Here is a 16,570-nt window from a genome sequence, read left to right as displayed (position 1 = left end):
CTTCTCTCTCTCTCTCCCTCCCTCTCTCTCTCTCCTTTCTAAAATGAATAAATAAAAAATAAATAAAAATTATTAAAAAACATATATAAATAAATAAATAAATATTTCCTTTTTTCCTTCTTTCCTCTTCCTCCTCCTCCTCCTTCCCTCCCCCTCCTTCTCCTCCTCCTTCTCCTCCTCCTTCTTCTTCTTCCTTCTTCCTTCTTCTTCTTTTCCAAGTAAAAGGAAGGGAGTTAGAGGGACAGACTACCGCATGCGACTTGGCCATGATCCACCTGGCAAACCCTATCTGGGGTCAGTGGTCTGCCCACCTGGGGCCATGCTCACAACTGAGCTATTTTTAGCGCCTGAGAAGGTGGTTCCACCAAACCATCCTTAGTGCCCAGTGCTGATACACTCAAACCAATTGAGACATGATTGTAGGAGGGAAGAGGGAGGAGGGGTGGAAAAGCAGATGGCCACTTCTCCTGTGTACCTTGACTGGGATTCAAACCTAGGACATCCACATGCCAGGCCGACACCCTACTACTGAGCCAGCTGGCCAGGAAAAAAGTTTCCAAATAGAAAAATATCATTAAGGAAAAGGAGAGGGGATTTATATACATGATGTTTTGAACTCTAGTACCCTCTGAAAAAAGCATTAGCTGACTGGTATAGAGTTAATTTCAGAGCCCCTAGATCCCAAGTTTAAATATTGGATATTTATAATCACAATTTATAAAATTAGCAGTTCATTAGCTTTTTGCATTACAGAAGATTTTTTGGTCAGTGTTTATTAATTCAAGTTTATATTATCAGGAATTTTTACTCATTTTCTCTCATGTGCTAAACTAGAAATATCCTGAAGAACATTAGCCTTTGGCAGTATTTATCATGTTTAAAAATCTTTTTTTAGAGATAAGTTGGAAAAAGTGCATTTTTGAGGGTTTTTAAAAATTGTTCATATGTAGTTTGGGCTTAAAACATTCTTTTTCTGTGTCTTTCTCTTTTTTAGGTCAAGACGATGTCTTTAAGTGCCTTGGGGAGAATATTCTTCAAAATGCTTTTGATGGCTACAATGCATGTATTTTTGCCTATGGACAGACTGGTAATATTCAATAATACATGTATATATATTTAAACTTTAAAGATCACAGCAGAATAGCCTGTAGATATTGTTAGTATCTTATCAATCATGACTGATAAGAAGCATTTTGACTTCTGTGTCTGTAGTCAACAGGAAAGAAAATCTACTTCAAGTGAAGGAGTCACTGTTTTGAGGGTACATTGTATAGCTTGTCCAATTGAAAACTGTTCTTCATGGAAAAATGCTTCTGGTATTTTTCACAGGCATTGCGTATAGTGGTTTAAGTGTAGTGACTCTGATCCAGGTTATCCCAGCTCCAACTCTGTTCCTGCTGTTGACGGGCTGTGAAACTTGCACGTCAGTTTCCTTGTCTGTAAAATGTTGATAATTACAGACTTCTCTTAGTGGGTTGCACAGTGAGTTAACCTGTGAAAGCTTTTTGAAAAGACCTGGTACATAGGAAGTGGGATAGTAGTTTTAGGTATTATGATAATGATGATGTATCAGGTAACAAAAGCAGCAACTTGTATTTAAAAGTATGTTTATAAAGTCACTGCTACTAAAAAAGGAAAAAGAATTATACTTAGTTAAGACTGTGAGTGCTTGGATTTTCTCTATTTTCTGGTATTTTCTAAATTGTCTTTAATGAATATGTATTCTTGATACAATGGAGAAGATAATTTTATAGTAGGAGATTACCCTGGTTTCTACACTATTACCAAAGGGTCGTAGGTTCCTTTGCCCTGGGGTCTTTTAGGATAACACATTTTTTGTGGTCTGGTTAGTGGTTGAGAGCAGGCACAATAATATTATTGATCATATGGATCTTCCCAGTTGATTTTAGGAAATTATTTTTCAGTTGTTTTAGGTAATAATTTTAAACTCTGAAGATGGCTGAAGAGGTGGGTTTTTTTCAGTAGGAAAACTTCAGTGCTTAGTCTCATCATTATATTTGGGAATATTTCTTATTTTATTTTGAGCATTTTCCTAACTGCTAGTAATTTATTATGGGCACTGGAAAGAGGTTTATGTGTTTCAACTTCTCAAAGAGACAGGGATAACTGTGATTTTCATTTTTTAGGGTCTGGAAAGTCTTACACCATGATGGGCACAGCTGACCAACCGGGATTAATCCCAAGACTTTGCAGTGGACTCTTTGAACGAACTCAGAAAGAGGAAAATGAAGAGCAGAGTTTTAAAGTAGAAGTGTCCTATATGGAAATTTATAATGAAAAAGTCAGAGACCTTCTTGATCCCAAAGGGTAAATGACTTTCATACTTTAATATTATAGTATTTTGGACTCAAACAGACTTAATAAATTGGCATAAGTGAAATTTTTTTTATATTGAACTCTAGTAGAGAGTTTTTTATCTAGTTATTGTCTTTGTGATTTTATCTGGTTATCTAGTTATTATTTTTGTGATTTGCACTGAATGGCTTCCTGCAGCCAATTCTGGGCTTTTGAAATGAAGGCTGAGATGTGGCTGGGCGGTGTGGTTGAGCAGTATGCATTTGGGTCACGTTGCCTTTCTCATGTACATCCAAAGCCACAAACACAAAATGTGCAATGAAAATTAAGTTACTTAGTATCAGGATAACTGGAATCCTTAATCAAGGAGGTAATTATTATTATTATTATTATTATAATATACTATATTTTTTTCTATTTTATCTTTTTTCTTTTTATTGAATTGTTGGAGTGGTGACACTGGTTAACAAAATTATACAAGTGTCAGGTGCCCAAATCTACTACACATCATCTGTACACTGTATTGTGTGTTCACCCGCCCCAAGTCAAGTCTCTATCCATCACCATTTATCTTCCATCTCATCCTACACCCCCTTATAATTTTTTTTTAACCAAGAAATTTCAGGGGGAATTCAGCTGTTTTCAGGTTATGAAGTGCAAGAGAGGCATAGAGATAGAAGCCTAGACTGCAGGATAGTTAATTTTAAGGATTTCCATATTTAAAAAAAAGTCCCATATTATGGTATAGACTTTGAGATAAAAGTGACTTACAAGTATTAGAAAGACTTAAAAAATGTTCTCTTTCTGCAGTCATGTCTGAGCCTAATGAGGAAGATAAGAGGTATCTGAGGAAATCTGTTCTTTGCACAGAGCATTCTTTGAGGTCAGATTTTAAGGAAGTGCAACAATGGAGAGAAAGAAACAGATAATAACTATAACTACAGCTGTGACTTACTGATGTACAAACAGTGTTCAGGAGGTCAAAGAGCCAAATGAGCCAAAGCTAACAGAAAGTGCGGAGGATAATGGACGACATTTAGTTGTGTTTGGATGAAGAGGAGGATGATCAAGGAAAGGTGGTCTTAGAGGCTGTGAAGCCCAGTGAATTATTGCTCAGTCAAAATGAGTGTCTTTGCCCAAAGAAGGAAAGATTCAATAGAAGGTGCTTGATGAATTTTGTGCCGAGTAGGAGTTTGTTCACAGAGCAGTTAGGTGAGAACCATTCAAGCACAGGGGCAGCCCATGCCAAAGATGTTTGTAGAAATCCTTTGCTTGGAGAGCGACCCAGCTGTCCAGTGTGGCTGGAGGGCAGTATGCCTGGAAATCAGCATAGGCACTAAAGGAGGCTGGAGAAGGATGGGTATGGTGTAAGCATCTGCATCTTGCTGAATAGTGTGCTCTTGAACTTTTTCTGGTTTTCCTCTGAATACTTCTTGCACTTTCACCTCTGTGAAGACCATCATTTTCTTAGAGACCCAGTCCAGACCTACTCAGAAATTCTTAGCTGGCTTCATTCTTGTGTTTTGTATTCCACAGTGCTTGTGTGGCATAGCTTAAACTTTATCTACAGTTTTTTCAGTCTTAAATAATTTCTTATATGTTTGTCTTGTGTATAGTTTAGTAATTTGTAGCTTGGGTTTTGGGTTTACCTAGCTCTGGATCTAGGTCCAGTAATTGTTACTTATTGAGGAAGGTACGCTTTGTAGGCCTCATTTGTACAGAGGGTAGGGTAATGTTACGTACTGTCTCAGAGGGCTGCTGTGAAGCCAGACTTGAGGTCTTAGAACTTTCATGGCACATAGTAAGTGCGAAATAAGTGTTAGCTGTTGTTATAGTTGTTTCCCCCATGGCAGGTCTTGAGGTTTTTGTTGTTGCTGTAGTGCTTCCGAACAGTTGAAGTAAATAGATTAAAGACTATAAAGGTGAATCTGACCTGTGTTGGCACAGTGGATAAAGCATCGACCTCGAATGCTGAGGTTGCTGATTTGAGACCCTGGGCTTGCCCAGTCAAGGCACATATGAGGAGTAGCTATTATGAAATTGATGCTTCCTAATCCTTCCCCTCCTTTCTCGCTCTCTCTCGTCTTTCTCTTTAAAAAAATCTATAGAAGTGATATTTTTTCAGTGAATGACTGTTTGAGAGAACTTTGTTTTGTTACTCAAGTACTAATTTTATTACTTCAGCATGTACTTTGTGTAATGATGTAATTATGTTTTACTTAGGAGATAATACAGTACTCATTATCTTTGAGATAAAGGGAAAAAGGGAAAGGAAAAAGTTAGACTGTATTCTGAAGTCAGAACTGAGGTAAATAATTGTTCTATGTCTACTGTATGCACCATTTTATCCTAGTTATCATAAAAACATAGCAATGTTTTTAGTGGTTCATCCTAGGATGCCAAAAGAATCCAACACTAGAGAATGTTAAGTATTATAATAAGAATCACTTGTAATCTCACCATCAACAATACATTATAATGATTTTATTTCTTAAAGAGTTTTCTTGCGATATAATAAACATGTCATATGATTATATCATTAGCAAGTACATCTTAGTATTTTTGGTTGCTATCACTACTGTGTGCTCTAGGTTTTTGGCAGCTGTCCTTCCCTGGGTTTATCAGTCCTTTGTTTGCTAAGAGGCTTATTTATTTTTTAATCATGAATGAGTATTTAATTTTATTTATTTATTTATTTTAATATAATGTGTTTACATAGATTCAAATATCCCACCGAGTACATCCCCCACCCCCATGTGCCCCTGAACCACCCCTTTACCCCCTCCTCCCATGCCCTTCCCCCTTCCATCCAGGATTTGCTTTTCCGCTCTTTATAACACCGTGTTATGTGTATATAGTTTCACCAATCTCTTTCCATTCTCTGATCCCATCCTCTCATCCCCTTTCTGTCTGTCTGCTTTCCCCCTGGTCCCTTTGATCCCACCTTTGTCTCTATTCCGCTCCTCAGTTCACCTTGTTCATTGGATTCTTCAAAGAAAAATATCATATGAGTATTTAATTTTATTAAATAGTTTTTCCCACATTTATTGAAATGATCATGCATGGATTTTTCCCCCATCTGTCTATCAATATGGTAAAGGCCGTGAATATTTTTCCAGTGCTAAAAAATCCTGACAACCCCAAGATAAGCCCGATTTTAAGTTTGTTAATTCTCATCAGATTCGTTATTTGTCACCTTTAGTTTGTCTTTATTTGTGATTGAGGTTGGTCTGTAATTTTCCTTTCTTGTACAGTTAACATTTATAGAGTTTCTGCTCTCTACCACATTCTGTGATATGACAAGTCGATTGTTTGTATTTATTTGACTCTGCATTCTTTGTGGTAGTAAATAGACATCCCACAGTGTACCCTTTTGAATGATGTGATATTTTACCACATTATGGAGTTTTTGTTACCAGTCAAGATTTTAACTTTTGGTTTAAATTCTTCTGGGATCAAGTCAGTTGGTTTTATTTATTTGGGATCTTTGTTGAATCCAGTATATAATTTGTGGGGCACAGTTGAATCCTTTAGAATACAGGTTATTGTTTAAAGATTTTTTTTTTGTTTCTAATGAACAGAAGCCGTCAAACATTAAAAGTAAGGGAGCACAGTGTGTTGGGACCCTATGTCGATGGACTTTCTAAACTGGCTGTCACAAGCTATAAGGTAACAACATATTTTATATAAACTAACTGAATTCAGTGTAACAATTTTTAAAAATTTGTGATTATTATTTTTGAAATTAAAAATTATAGCAGCATGACTTGATAAATTACTTTTTACAAAAATTTTTACTTAAAACACTGTCAGGACAGTTTAATTGTGAGAGAAGGTGTACATTTACAAGCCATACCTATTCGTCTATTGTGAGACATACATATTTTTGGTTTCATGAGCTCTAAAACTGTGATGTACCTTTCAATGATAAATGTCAGCTTTTTTAGTAGTACTACATAAAATAATGAAGTTGCTTGTGAGTTAGTGAATTTAATGAAATAAAATGTATGCACTGAGTTGCGATTCCAAAGCCTGTTTCTCATATGAGAGAATCACTTACTGGCCTTTAGTTAGTTCTCTTTGTTTTCAAACTTCACTGTTCTGCTTTGTGTGAGTCCATCAGGCTTTGCGCATTGGGGGAGTGGGGTTAGGGTGACATGCGTGATGTAATTAATGTTCATTGTATTAAGAGTCAGAAAATGTTAATCTAGTGATACTTAATCCTTTTGTGTGACTCCTGTGTGACTCTGGATCATTTACTCTTCCTCACCTACCCTCTTTGTCCTAGATTTTAAAATGGAAATTAATTTTATTTATTTTTTTACTATTTTACAAGGTAGGTTTATTTGTTTCTTTGTTCATTAGTCAATTCTATCATTTGGTCAATGATACTTTATTTCGTTAACGTTAGTTACTTCATTTAGTAAGTATCTATTGACTACCTATTATGTGCCCGACATTGTACTAGGTGCTGCAGGTATAAAAAAATGAATGAAGTGACCCATTACTTCAAGCTGCTTATAAATATTATAAAGGTATTATAAAAGAGCACAGTTTTAAGTGCTGTGATAGATGCATATTCAAGGTTCAGTGCAGTTTCAAGGAGGGGTACCTAACTTAAATGGATATGTAGCTGCTGGGTGGGGTTGTTTGGAAAGGCTTCCTAGAGGAGATCAGATGGGATAATGCATGTTAAAAGTGTTTGAAAACTAGAAAATATTTACAGAAATGTTAGGTCTTGTTATATGAATAATGATTATTTGAGAGCATATATATGCAGTGTTGGTGAGAGATCAAGATTGTTTTTGAGAGCTCAGAGGAGATTGGAAACTATAAAAAGAACTTTTGCTTGTTTAAATAATTAAAAGGCTCAATACAGAGTTCATGCAGGAGACAACAGATTGGAGACCAGTGAATAAATGTAGGCTAAATAGGATAAAGCTTTTACATTAAGCCTCAGCATTGTCAGATTTAATGGGTCTAAAATAGATTTAGAGTGAATCTATAAAGTTGTGATTTTTATCCATTCTGGTGCCGATTTATGGTATATCTTTTTGCAGTTTATGTTTTTACTTTGAGACATTTTATTTATTTATTTATTTATTTATTTAATTTTTTTTACAGGGACAGAGAGAGAGTCAGATAGAGGGATAGACAGGGACAGACAGGAACGAAGAAAGATGAGAAGCATCAATCATCAATTTTTCGTTGTGACACCTTAGTTGTTCATTGATTGCTTTCTCATATGTGCCTTGACCGCGGGCCTTCAGCAGACTGAGTAAACCCCCACTCGAGTCAGTGACCTTGGGTTCAAGCTGGTGAGCTTTTTGCTCAAGCCAGATGAGCCCACACTCAAGCTGGCAACCCTGGGGTCTCGAACCTGGGTCCTTCCGCATCCCAGTCTGACGCTCTATCCACTGCGCCACCACCTGGTCAGGCCATTTTATTTATAATGCTGAATTTTTCCCTTAAACATTATTATTATTATTTTTTTTACTTCTGCAACAAAATAGAAACTTAGGATTTTTAAAGGTTTTAATATATGTGTGTCAGTTAGGACTGTATTGGCTACATAAGCAGAAAAATATAACGAGATTTAAGTTCTTTGGGATATGAATCATTATATAATATTTTGGTCATTCTGTGTTCTCAGTATCTTAAAATGTACTTAGTACACAGTAGGTGCTTTCAATATATATTAGAGTGAACAAATGAATGAATGAAAGAATAAATGGTGGAAGGGCTGGTATGGTGGCCCCAAATATGCCATTAGGAACCTAGATTCCTATCAACTGTATAGAAATGTTTTTGTTCTTACAGTTCATGATGGTTCAGAACCAAGATGCAACAGCATCCCTACTCCCTTAAGGAGACTTGCCAGTGACCTGTATTATACTTTAATTCTCATTCACTAAAACTAGTCATATGGCCAGACTGAGCTGCAGGGGCTATCTGGGAAATGTTGTGCTGCTATATGCTCACTGAGGAGTAAGTTCCTTTACTGGAAAGAGGAAGAGACTGGATAAAAGGAGGCAACTTGTGAACTCTTTCAGACTTACCCTCTTTCTTGTTCCTCAATAAGTCCTTGTAAGGTAGATGATGTTATAGCTCTGTATTGTTACTTATGAAACAAAAATTCAGATTGGATAAGGAACTGTTTTAGAGTATATAACATTTTTACAAATAAAGATCCCATGATGTTTCTATATTGCATCATGCTGTCACTACTTTAGCAGTAATGGCAACAGAGTAGCACAGAGAATTAGTTTCTTGATGTTTTTATTTAAAAAATGAGGTCTGGTAAGATATACTTCAAGTTAGGGAGGTAATTCTCTGCCTGCTTGAAGGGGTTACAAATTATTGTGTAATCTAATATGATTTAACAGTTAACTTCTATTACTTCTGTAATTGAAGGAACAAAATTTTTTCAAGTTTCTAGATTGGATGAAGATTGGCATGGCATATTTGTCCATTTTGTAAGACTCAACATGTAGCGTCTAAACTTTTCTAATTCTCAGAGCCACCACTTTATCTTCACGTACAGAAAATAGTGTGTATATATACATACGGGCAGTAATGGCTGTTGTACTCTGTGGGGTTTAATGTTCATTGATGAACAAAGTGTAAATGCCAAACATGGCTCGCTAAGTAGTGAAACTTACAATGTATTTTTGTAGTAAGAAGAGTTTAATGTATATTAGACAAATAATGAAATGTGTTTGGAACTTGTTTTCACTTAGGATATTGAGTCTTTGATGTCTGAGGGTAACAAATCTCGTACAGTTGCTGCAACCAACATGAATGAGGAGAGCAGTCGATCCCATGCGGTCTTCAAAATCACCCTCACGCATACTTTGTATGATGTGAAGTCTGGGGTAGGTGTCGTATGACTTTTTAAAACAATTTTTAATGTGGATTATGGTTTATCTTATTCCTTTCATCTGTTAGAGGACTTAAAGTCCTAACCAAACATGTCTCACTTAGGACATGAGGCAAGAAACAAAAGCCATACTAGGTAAACAGAAAGAGATTTAAAGGAGGGATTTGGGTGACTGCGAAGTTGTTGGAACACCTGTGGAGGAATGGATTCTGGACCGAATCTCTAGAAAAAACGCCCAGAACAATACAGAGCTTACTGACCAGGATGCTACTACCTCTGAGGCCTACTGTGCTGTGAGCTGAGTTCTAGGCATGTCCCATAGCTGTGATCCAGGACAGCATACTGCTGCAATCCAGGACCAGACTCCACGACCCTGCCTGCCAGCAGAAAACCCCAAAAAGGGGCAGGGGGATGTCCTCTTCTTCACTTCTGTTTTCAGATCTTAAGCAAGTGTGTCTAATTGACAGAACCTAAGTCACATACTGAACCCTGGCCTGCAAGGGAGTCTGAGTTCTCACCCTGTACAACTAACAGAAGGCAGAGCAGAAGTCATACGAGCAGATGGTCCAAAGTCTTTGCCACAGCAGTTTTTTGAGCTTGAAACTATGCTGGCTAATGGTATAAAGCTAATTGGTATATAGCTGAATCAGTGGAGATAGTTTTGAAATAGTACTTCTGCTAAGCAGCTAAGTATTAGAAGAAATAAATTGTACTAGAAAAGTGCTAGATTTGTAGAATAATTTTTTGAGCATTTGGTTTTGAAACGTAAAAGAGTAAACAGTCAGAGATGTATATGCTCCTACTCACTGAAAACTTCTCTGTTGACTTACATGTTTGGCTTACAAGTTTGCCTCTTTTAATATGAACTTTTACATATTTTTTAATGCTGCTTGTCCTCCAGCAAGTCAGTTTCAAACAGCAGAAGGTAAAATAATCACCCTGGCAAAGTGCTATATTTTGGCAGGATTTTTATTTGCTGAAAGCATATTTTTCTTCTTTTACCATCACAGCATGATTAGTGTAACAACAAAAAGTTCTTTGTTTTCTATTTCCTTTTCAGCATAAAACAAAAAACATACTGAAGACTTATTTTTTTAACCAAATGTACTTTTGATTTGGGAAGTTGAATACCCTTTTGTAGCAACATGTTTATTTATGGAAATAAAAATAAATGTACGTTTTACAGGAAAGTTTTAAAAAATGATCCAGCCTTTAGAATTTGGCATTGATGTCTCACTTTTTTTGTCTGTGTATTGCTGCTGAAAATAAAATGTTACCTGTGTGACTTATTATAAAGCTTTTTTTTTTAATTTAAATTTTACTTTTCAATTACAGTTTACATTCAATATTATTTCGTATTAGTTTCAGGTGTACAGCACAGTGGTTAGACACTCATATACTTTACAAAGTGTCCCCTGATATTTCCATTTCCCACCTGGCACCACACATAGTTATTATAATATTAGTGGAGATATTCCCTATGCTATGCTTTACATCCTCACGACTGTTTTGTAACCACCAATCTGTACTTCCCAGTCCTTTCACTTTTTTCACCTCTTCCCTCTGGCAACCACCAGTCTGTTCTGTTTTTTGAGTCTGTTTCTATTTTGTTTTATTTTTATAAAATATTTTTCATAAAGGAAAATATCTATATATATATGTATACATGTATAATATCTTTAAAAATTTTTTCCCATTGAATTGATAGAGGGGGTGGGAGGTAGCGAAGCATAAAATTATTATTTCACTTAGTTCCATTTAGTTGTGCATTCATTGGTTGCTTTTTAATACCTGGAATTATGAGATAAGAAAATTACATAAGTAATATGAAATATTTTAGAAAGTTGAGTTTTGTTTTGTTTTTTTTTGTTTTGTTTTTTTTTTGCATTTTTCTGAAGCTGGAAACAGGGAGAGACAGTCAGACAGACTCCCGCATGCGCCCGACCGGGATCCACCCGGCACGCCCACCAGGGGCGACGCTCTGCCCACCAGGGGGCGATGCTCTGCCCATCCTGGGCGTTGCCATGTTGCGACCCTCCTGGGTGTCGCCATGTTGCGACCAGAGCCACTCTAGCGCCTGGGGCAGAGGCCACAGAGCCATCCCCAGCGCCTGGGCCATCTTTGCTCCAATGGAGCCTTGGCTGCGGGAGGGGAAGAGAGAGACAGAGAGGAAAGCGCGGCGGAGGGGTGGAGAAGCAAATGGGCGCTTCTCCTGTGTGCCCTGGCCGGGAATCGAACCCGGGTCCTCCGCACACTAGGCCGACGCTCTACCGCTGAGCCAACCAGCCAGGGCAGAAAGTTGAGTTTTTGAGGGACCCTTCTATTGTATAAAAATCAGATTAATTTTTTTTATGTCAGTAAGAATTACAAATTTTCCCCTTAGAATTATTGGTAAATACTTGTAAAATTTTAAGCATAGTTTCAAATTGTATCAGAAATTATATCCTGCCTGACCAGGCGGTGGTGCAGAGGATAGAGCAGGGGTCTCAAACTCAACTCAGCATGTGGGCCGCAGAGCAAGATCACAGCCATTCGGCGGGCCGCACTAGGTTTACAAAAGGCAACTGTTACGCAACACTTTTCTCACTGCAGTTGAAAACAAAAAAAAATCAGTACAACAAGCACAATCGTACATGCAGTTTACTCAGTGTCACAAAACGACCAGAAACTGTAGTTCGCATCACAACTGCTGTTAACTAAGCTAATATCTAGCTAGGGTGCTAGAGAAATGAAAAATACAAGTAGGCCCCTAGGCTTACTTAATTTTATCCAAAATATTTTGAACTTCGTGGATTAGTCTGCGGACCGCACAAAATTGTTCGGCGGGCCGCGAGTTTGAGACCTCTGGGAAAGAATGTCAAACTGGGACGCAGAGGACCCAGGTTTGAAACCCCGAGGTTGCCAGCTTGAGCACGGGCTCATCTGGTTTGAGCAAGGCTCACCAGCTTGAGCCCAAGGTCACTGGCTTGAGCAAAGGGTCACTCTGTCTGCTGTAGCCCCTGGTCAAGGCACATATAAGAAAGCAATCAATGAACAACTAAGGTGTCACAATGATAATTGATGCTTCTCATCTTTCTCCTTTCCTGTCTCTCTGTTGTTATCTGTCCTTCTCTCTCTCTCTCTGTCTCTGTCACACAAAAAAATATATCTTATAAATATTGTTTTTGTATACTTCCCTATGAAAATTTTATTGGGTTCCCTAAAAATGTGTCATTTTAGGGGGTGTTGTTTTTTTTGAGATAACTTTCATTCTGTCTAGATACAAAACTAGAATTTTGTATAATAATGTGTTTGCTAGATTGTATCGTTTTCTCATATTAGTTTATAGCAGGGCAAACTAAGTTTGAAATAACAATCACTCATTAAATAGAAGATTTTGGTGGTAAACTCATTCCGTAGAGAGAGTATCACTTTTGTATTCTTTAACTGTGAACTAGTATTTATCAATTTACTTTCTAGACATCTGGAGAGAAAGTGGGCAAGCTGAGCCTGGTCGATTTAGCTGGCAGTGAGCGGGCAACAAAGACTGGCGCTGCCGGTGACAGGTTGAAGGAGGGGAGCAATATTAACAAGTAAGTTTTCCAGGAACTTACTTTTATTGCTTTGTTGAATTAGTAGCCTAATAGGTGAACAGCTGTGGTTATTAAAAGAATAAGATGCTGGGCCAATTCATGCAATAATGAATAAATAATTGGGAATTTTTTTCACATGTGTATTTTTTTTTATGGGTTTGAACCTATTTTACGTTTTGGTTTTATGTCTGATGGAGCTGAGAAGTACAGCCTCAGTCAAGTCAGAGGTTTCTCAAGAGTGGCCTTATTGAGATTTGGGCCTGACAGCTCTTTGTTCCTGGGAATGGTCCTGTCTACTCCAGGATGTTTAGCAGCACTCCTGCCTTTACCCACTAGGTGGCAGTAGTATCTGCCACCTCTCCCCCACCCTCAGTTGTGACAACTCAAACTGTATTGTCAGCTGCTCCCTGGGGAGGCATAGTCCCCTTCAGTTGAGACCTGCTAGTCTAAACTATAGCAAAGAACAAAGGTTTGTCAGAGGCTAGCTGTTGATCTTGACCTGGATGTCACTGTCTGAACAGACAACAGAATTGATTTTCCCCTTTATAACTGCTGTGGTTCTTATTATTCCACTACAGTAGGGCTTTATGGGGTGATATTTTGTACCACTTCTTTTGTATGGTTATATTTTTTACCTCTGGCCAAACTGTTAGCTCCTGTGGGAAGGAATCTTTGTGGCTCCCAGAAGGAACCATAGTGAGATAATGAGTCATCAATATCCAGCTGATAGTAAAACACCATCATGCAGGTTCCATGTTAATATTGAATGGCGATATATATATAGATTTATATATATATGTGCAATTATATACATATAATTTTTTTTTTTTTTGCATTTTTCTGAAGCTGGAAATGGGGAGGCAGTCAGACAGACTCCCGCATGCGCCCTACCGGGATCCACCCAGCATGCCCACCAGGGGGCGATGCTCTGCCCATCCGGGGCGTCACTCCGTCGCGACCAGAGCCACTCTAGTGCCTGGGGCAGAGGCCACGGAGCCATCCCCGGCGCCCGGGCCATCTTTTTGCTCCAATGGAGCCTCGGCTGCGGGAGAGGAAGAGAGAGACAGAGAGGAAGGAGAGGGGGAGGGGTGGAGAAGCAGATGGGCGCCTCTCCTGTGTGCCCTGGCCGGGAATCGAACCCGGGACTTCCGCACGCCAGGCCGATGCTCTACCACTGAGCCAACCGGCCAGGGCTATACATATAATTTTTGTGTTATATTTTAATTATATTGTGTTTGTGGCTTCCTTTCTTAAAGATATGTAGTGTTTATGTTGTTATCTTGGCCCAAAGGTTTATGGCTACATTTTTATTTATAAAAAGAAAAAGAAAAAAAGAGCTGAGCTAAGTAATTTTATTGCTTGCAGGAGTGTTAGAGGGACACTAGCTTTTAGAGTTTATGTATTTTTAAAGGGAGTGGTGAAATGCTGACAACAGTGTTGTTTTCATGCAGGTTCAAAGGCATCTTGCTGTTCCATCTTCGCGCTGAAATGTGACACTTGATATACTCAATTTTTCATGGTTATTATGATTTGTTGCATCATGCAGGTCCCTCACAACGCTTGGTCTGGTTATCTCGGCCCTAGCAGATCAGAGTGCTGGCAAAAACAAGAATAAATTTGTTCCATATCGTGACTCAGTTCTGACCTGGCTGCTTAAAGTAAGTTATTCTTTCCTTCCTCCTCTCCTCTTGGTGGCTGGTAACAGGAAGAATGAAGAGTAGAATATTAGTCCTTTCCAGTGATCATTTCCTCCATCAGTGTTCAAGTTTATAATCATTAGGCTCTTAGATGATAATCATAATTTTATTTATTTATTTATTTATTTATTTATTTTAATAGAGGCAGAGAGTCAGAGAGAGGGACAGATAGACAGAAAGGGAGAGAGATGAGAAGCATCAAGTCTTTGTTGTGGCACCTTAGTTATTCATTGATTGCTTTCTCATATGTGCCTTGACAGGGGTGGGGTGTGAGGATAGGCTGTAGCAGAGCAAGAGACCCCTTGCTGTGCCAGCGACCTTGGGCTTCAAGACAGCGACCTTTAGACTCAAGTCAGAGACCACGGGATTTTGTCTATGATCCCACACTCAAGCCAGGGACCCTGTGCTCAAGCCAGTGACCTTGGGCTTTCCAGCCTGGGTTGTCCAGGTCCCAGTCTGATGCTCTATCCACTACACCACCACCTGGTTAGGCGATAGTCATAATGTTAATTGATTAAAGCACAGGCTTCTTCCTGACTAGCAGAACCTGGAAGCAATGGGAGTTTGGGGCACACTGGATTGCACAGTTGCCTCTGATATTTTGGGGCATAGAAGAAGGACCTTGTACTAATCTGATAGGCGAGTGAGTCATGGAAAAGGAGTTCCACTGTCTTGTCTTTTCTTTTTTTTTTTTTTTTTTTTCATTTTTCTGAAGCTGGAAACAGGGAGAGACAGTCAGACAGACTCCCGCATGCGCCCGACCGGGATCCACCCGGCACGCCCACCAGGGGCGACGCTCTGCCCACCAGGGGGCGATGCTCTGCCCATCCTGGGCGTCGCCATGTTGCGACCAGAGCCACTCTAGCGCCTGGGGCAGAGGCCAAGGAGCCATCCCCAGCGCCCGGGCCATCTTTGCTCCAATGGAGCCTCGGCTGCGGGAGGGGAAGAGAGAGAGAGGAAAGCGCGGCGGAGGGGTGGAGAAGCAAATGGGCGCTTCTCCTGTGTGCCCTGGCCGGGAATCGAACCCGGGTCCTCCGCACGCTAGGCCGATGCTCTACCGCTGAGCCACCGGCCAGGGCGAGTTCCACTGTCTTAACAGACTCAACTGGACTGCTGTCTCACAGGCTCCTTATGTTTGGCCGACATTTTGGAACTTGTATTTATTTCTGTGTAACTTCAAGACTACTTGTGATCATTTTATTTTGCTTTTTTAAAGATGTTGTTTAAGAATACAGAGTCAGTCACACAACATTCATTGACTGATTCTATGTCAATGAGAAAAGTGGAAATGGGGAAGTAAAAAGCCTGTATGAAATGTTGTGGAGAACATAAGACACTCCTTGTTCTCTGTTGGTCGGAGTCTCGTATGGGAGACACAATATGCACATAAAATATTACAACATGACTTAGTGATCCGTGGGAGAGAGAGTAATGACATGTCATAAGAGTCTGGGGAAAAAAGAGACTGTTTGCAGGTTTCCTATGGTCTTCAAGGTTCCCTTTAGTCTTAGTGAACTGGATATTGGCCTGGGACTTAGAGCAGCGGTTCTCAACCTGTGGGTCCCGACCCCGGCAGGGGTCGAACGACCAAAACACAGGGGTCGCCTAAAGCCATTGGAAATACATATATGTACATTTGCCCATCTCCACCTACCCTCACCCCCCTTTTTAATTTTCACTACACATATATGTATTTCTGATGGCTTTAGGCGACCCCTGTGTTTTGGTCATTCGACCCCCGCTGGGGTCAGGACCCACAGGTTGAGAACCGCTGGATTAGAGTATATAAAATCTAGTGATGGTTTTAAATCCTCATAGAGTGGCCAATCTAGAACAAAATATTTTCCTACTATATTATTTTTCTATTTTTTTTAAATAGAGAAATAGTTCTATGAATCTTTTTTAGTCTTATGATAGCCTTTTCTCCTCAATGATTAAGACTTAACATAGGGGGTGATAAACATACAATACGGTGCGCAGAGATTTGTTAGAATTACAAATAGAATTGGGCACCTGAGACCTGTATAATTATGTTAACCAGTGTCACCCAAATAAATTGAATAAAAAAGACAATGTATTAGACAACAGTGTGGTGAAAATTAAAA

The 16,570-nt window shown here is 39.0% G+C and overlaps 1 protein-coding gene across 2 annotated transcripts in view; it reads left to right on the top strand.

Moving 5' to 3' along the window:
* The window catches only part of KIF13B (kinesin family member 13B), a 244,088-nt gene that overhangs the window by 93,899 nt on the left and 133,619 nt on the right, over positions 1 to 16,570 (top strand). For both annotated transcript variants that reach the window (XM_066278635.1, XM_066278644.1), the window contains 6 exons: positions 995 to 1,087; positions 2,148 to 2,328; positions 5,898 to 5,985; positions 9,057 to 9,191; positions 12,656 to 12,768; positions 14,315 to 14,426. In XM_066278635.1, the coding sequence (XP_066134732.1) occupies positions 995 to 1,087; positions 2,148 to 2,328; positions 5,898 to 5,985; positions 9,057 to 9,191; positions 12,656 to 12,768; positions 14,315 to 14,426 (722 nt within the window). The remainder of the gene's footprint in view (positions 1 to 994; positions 1,088 to 2,147; positions 2,329 to 5,897; positions 5,986 to 9,056; positions 9,192 to 12,655; positions 12,769 to 14,314; positions 14,427 to 16,570) is intronic.

This window comes from Saccopteryx bilineata, chromosome 1 (genome assembly GCF_036850765.1).
Source record: "Saccopteryx bilineata isolate mSacBil1 chromosome 1, mSacBil1_pri_phased_curated, whole genome shotgun sequence".
Lineage (NCBI taxonomy): Eukaryota > Metazoa > Chordata > Mammalia > Chiroptera > Emballonuridae > Saccopteryx > Saccopteryx bilineata.
Note: the sequence above shows the minus strand (reverse complement) of the source record. Positions and strands in the feature narration are given on the sequence as shown.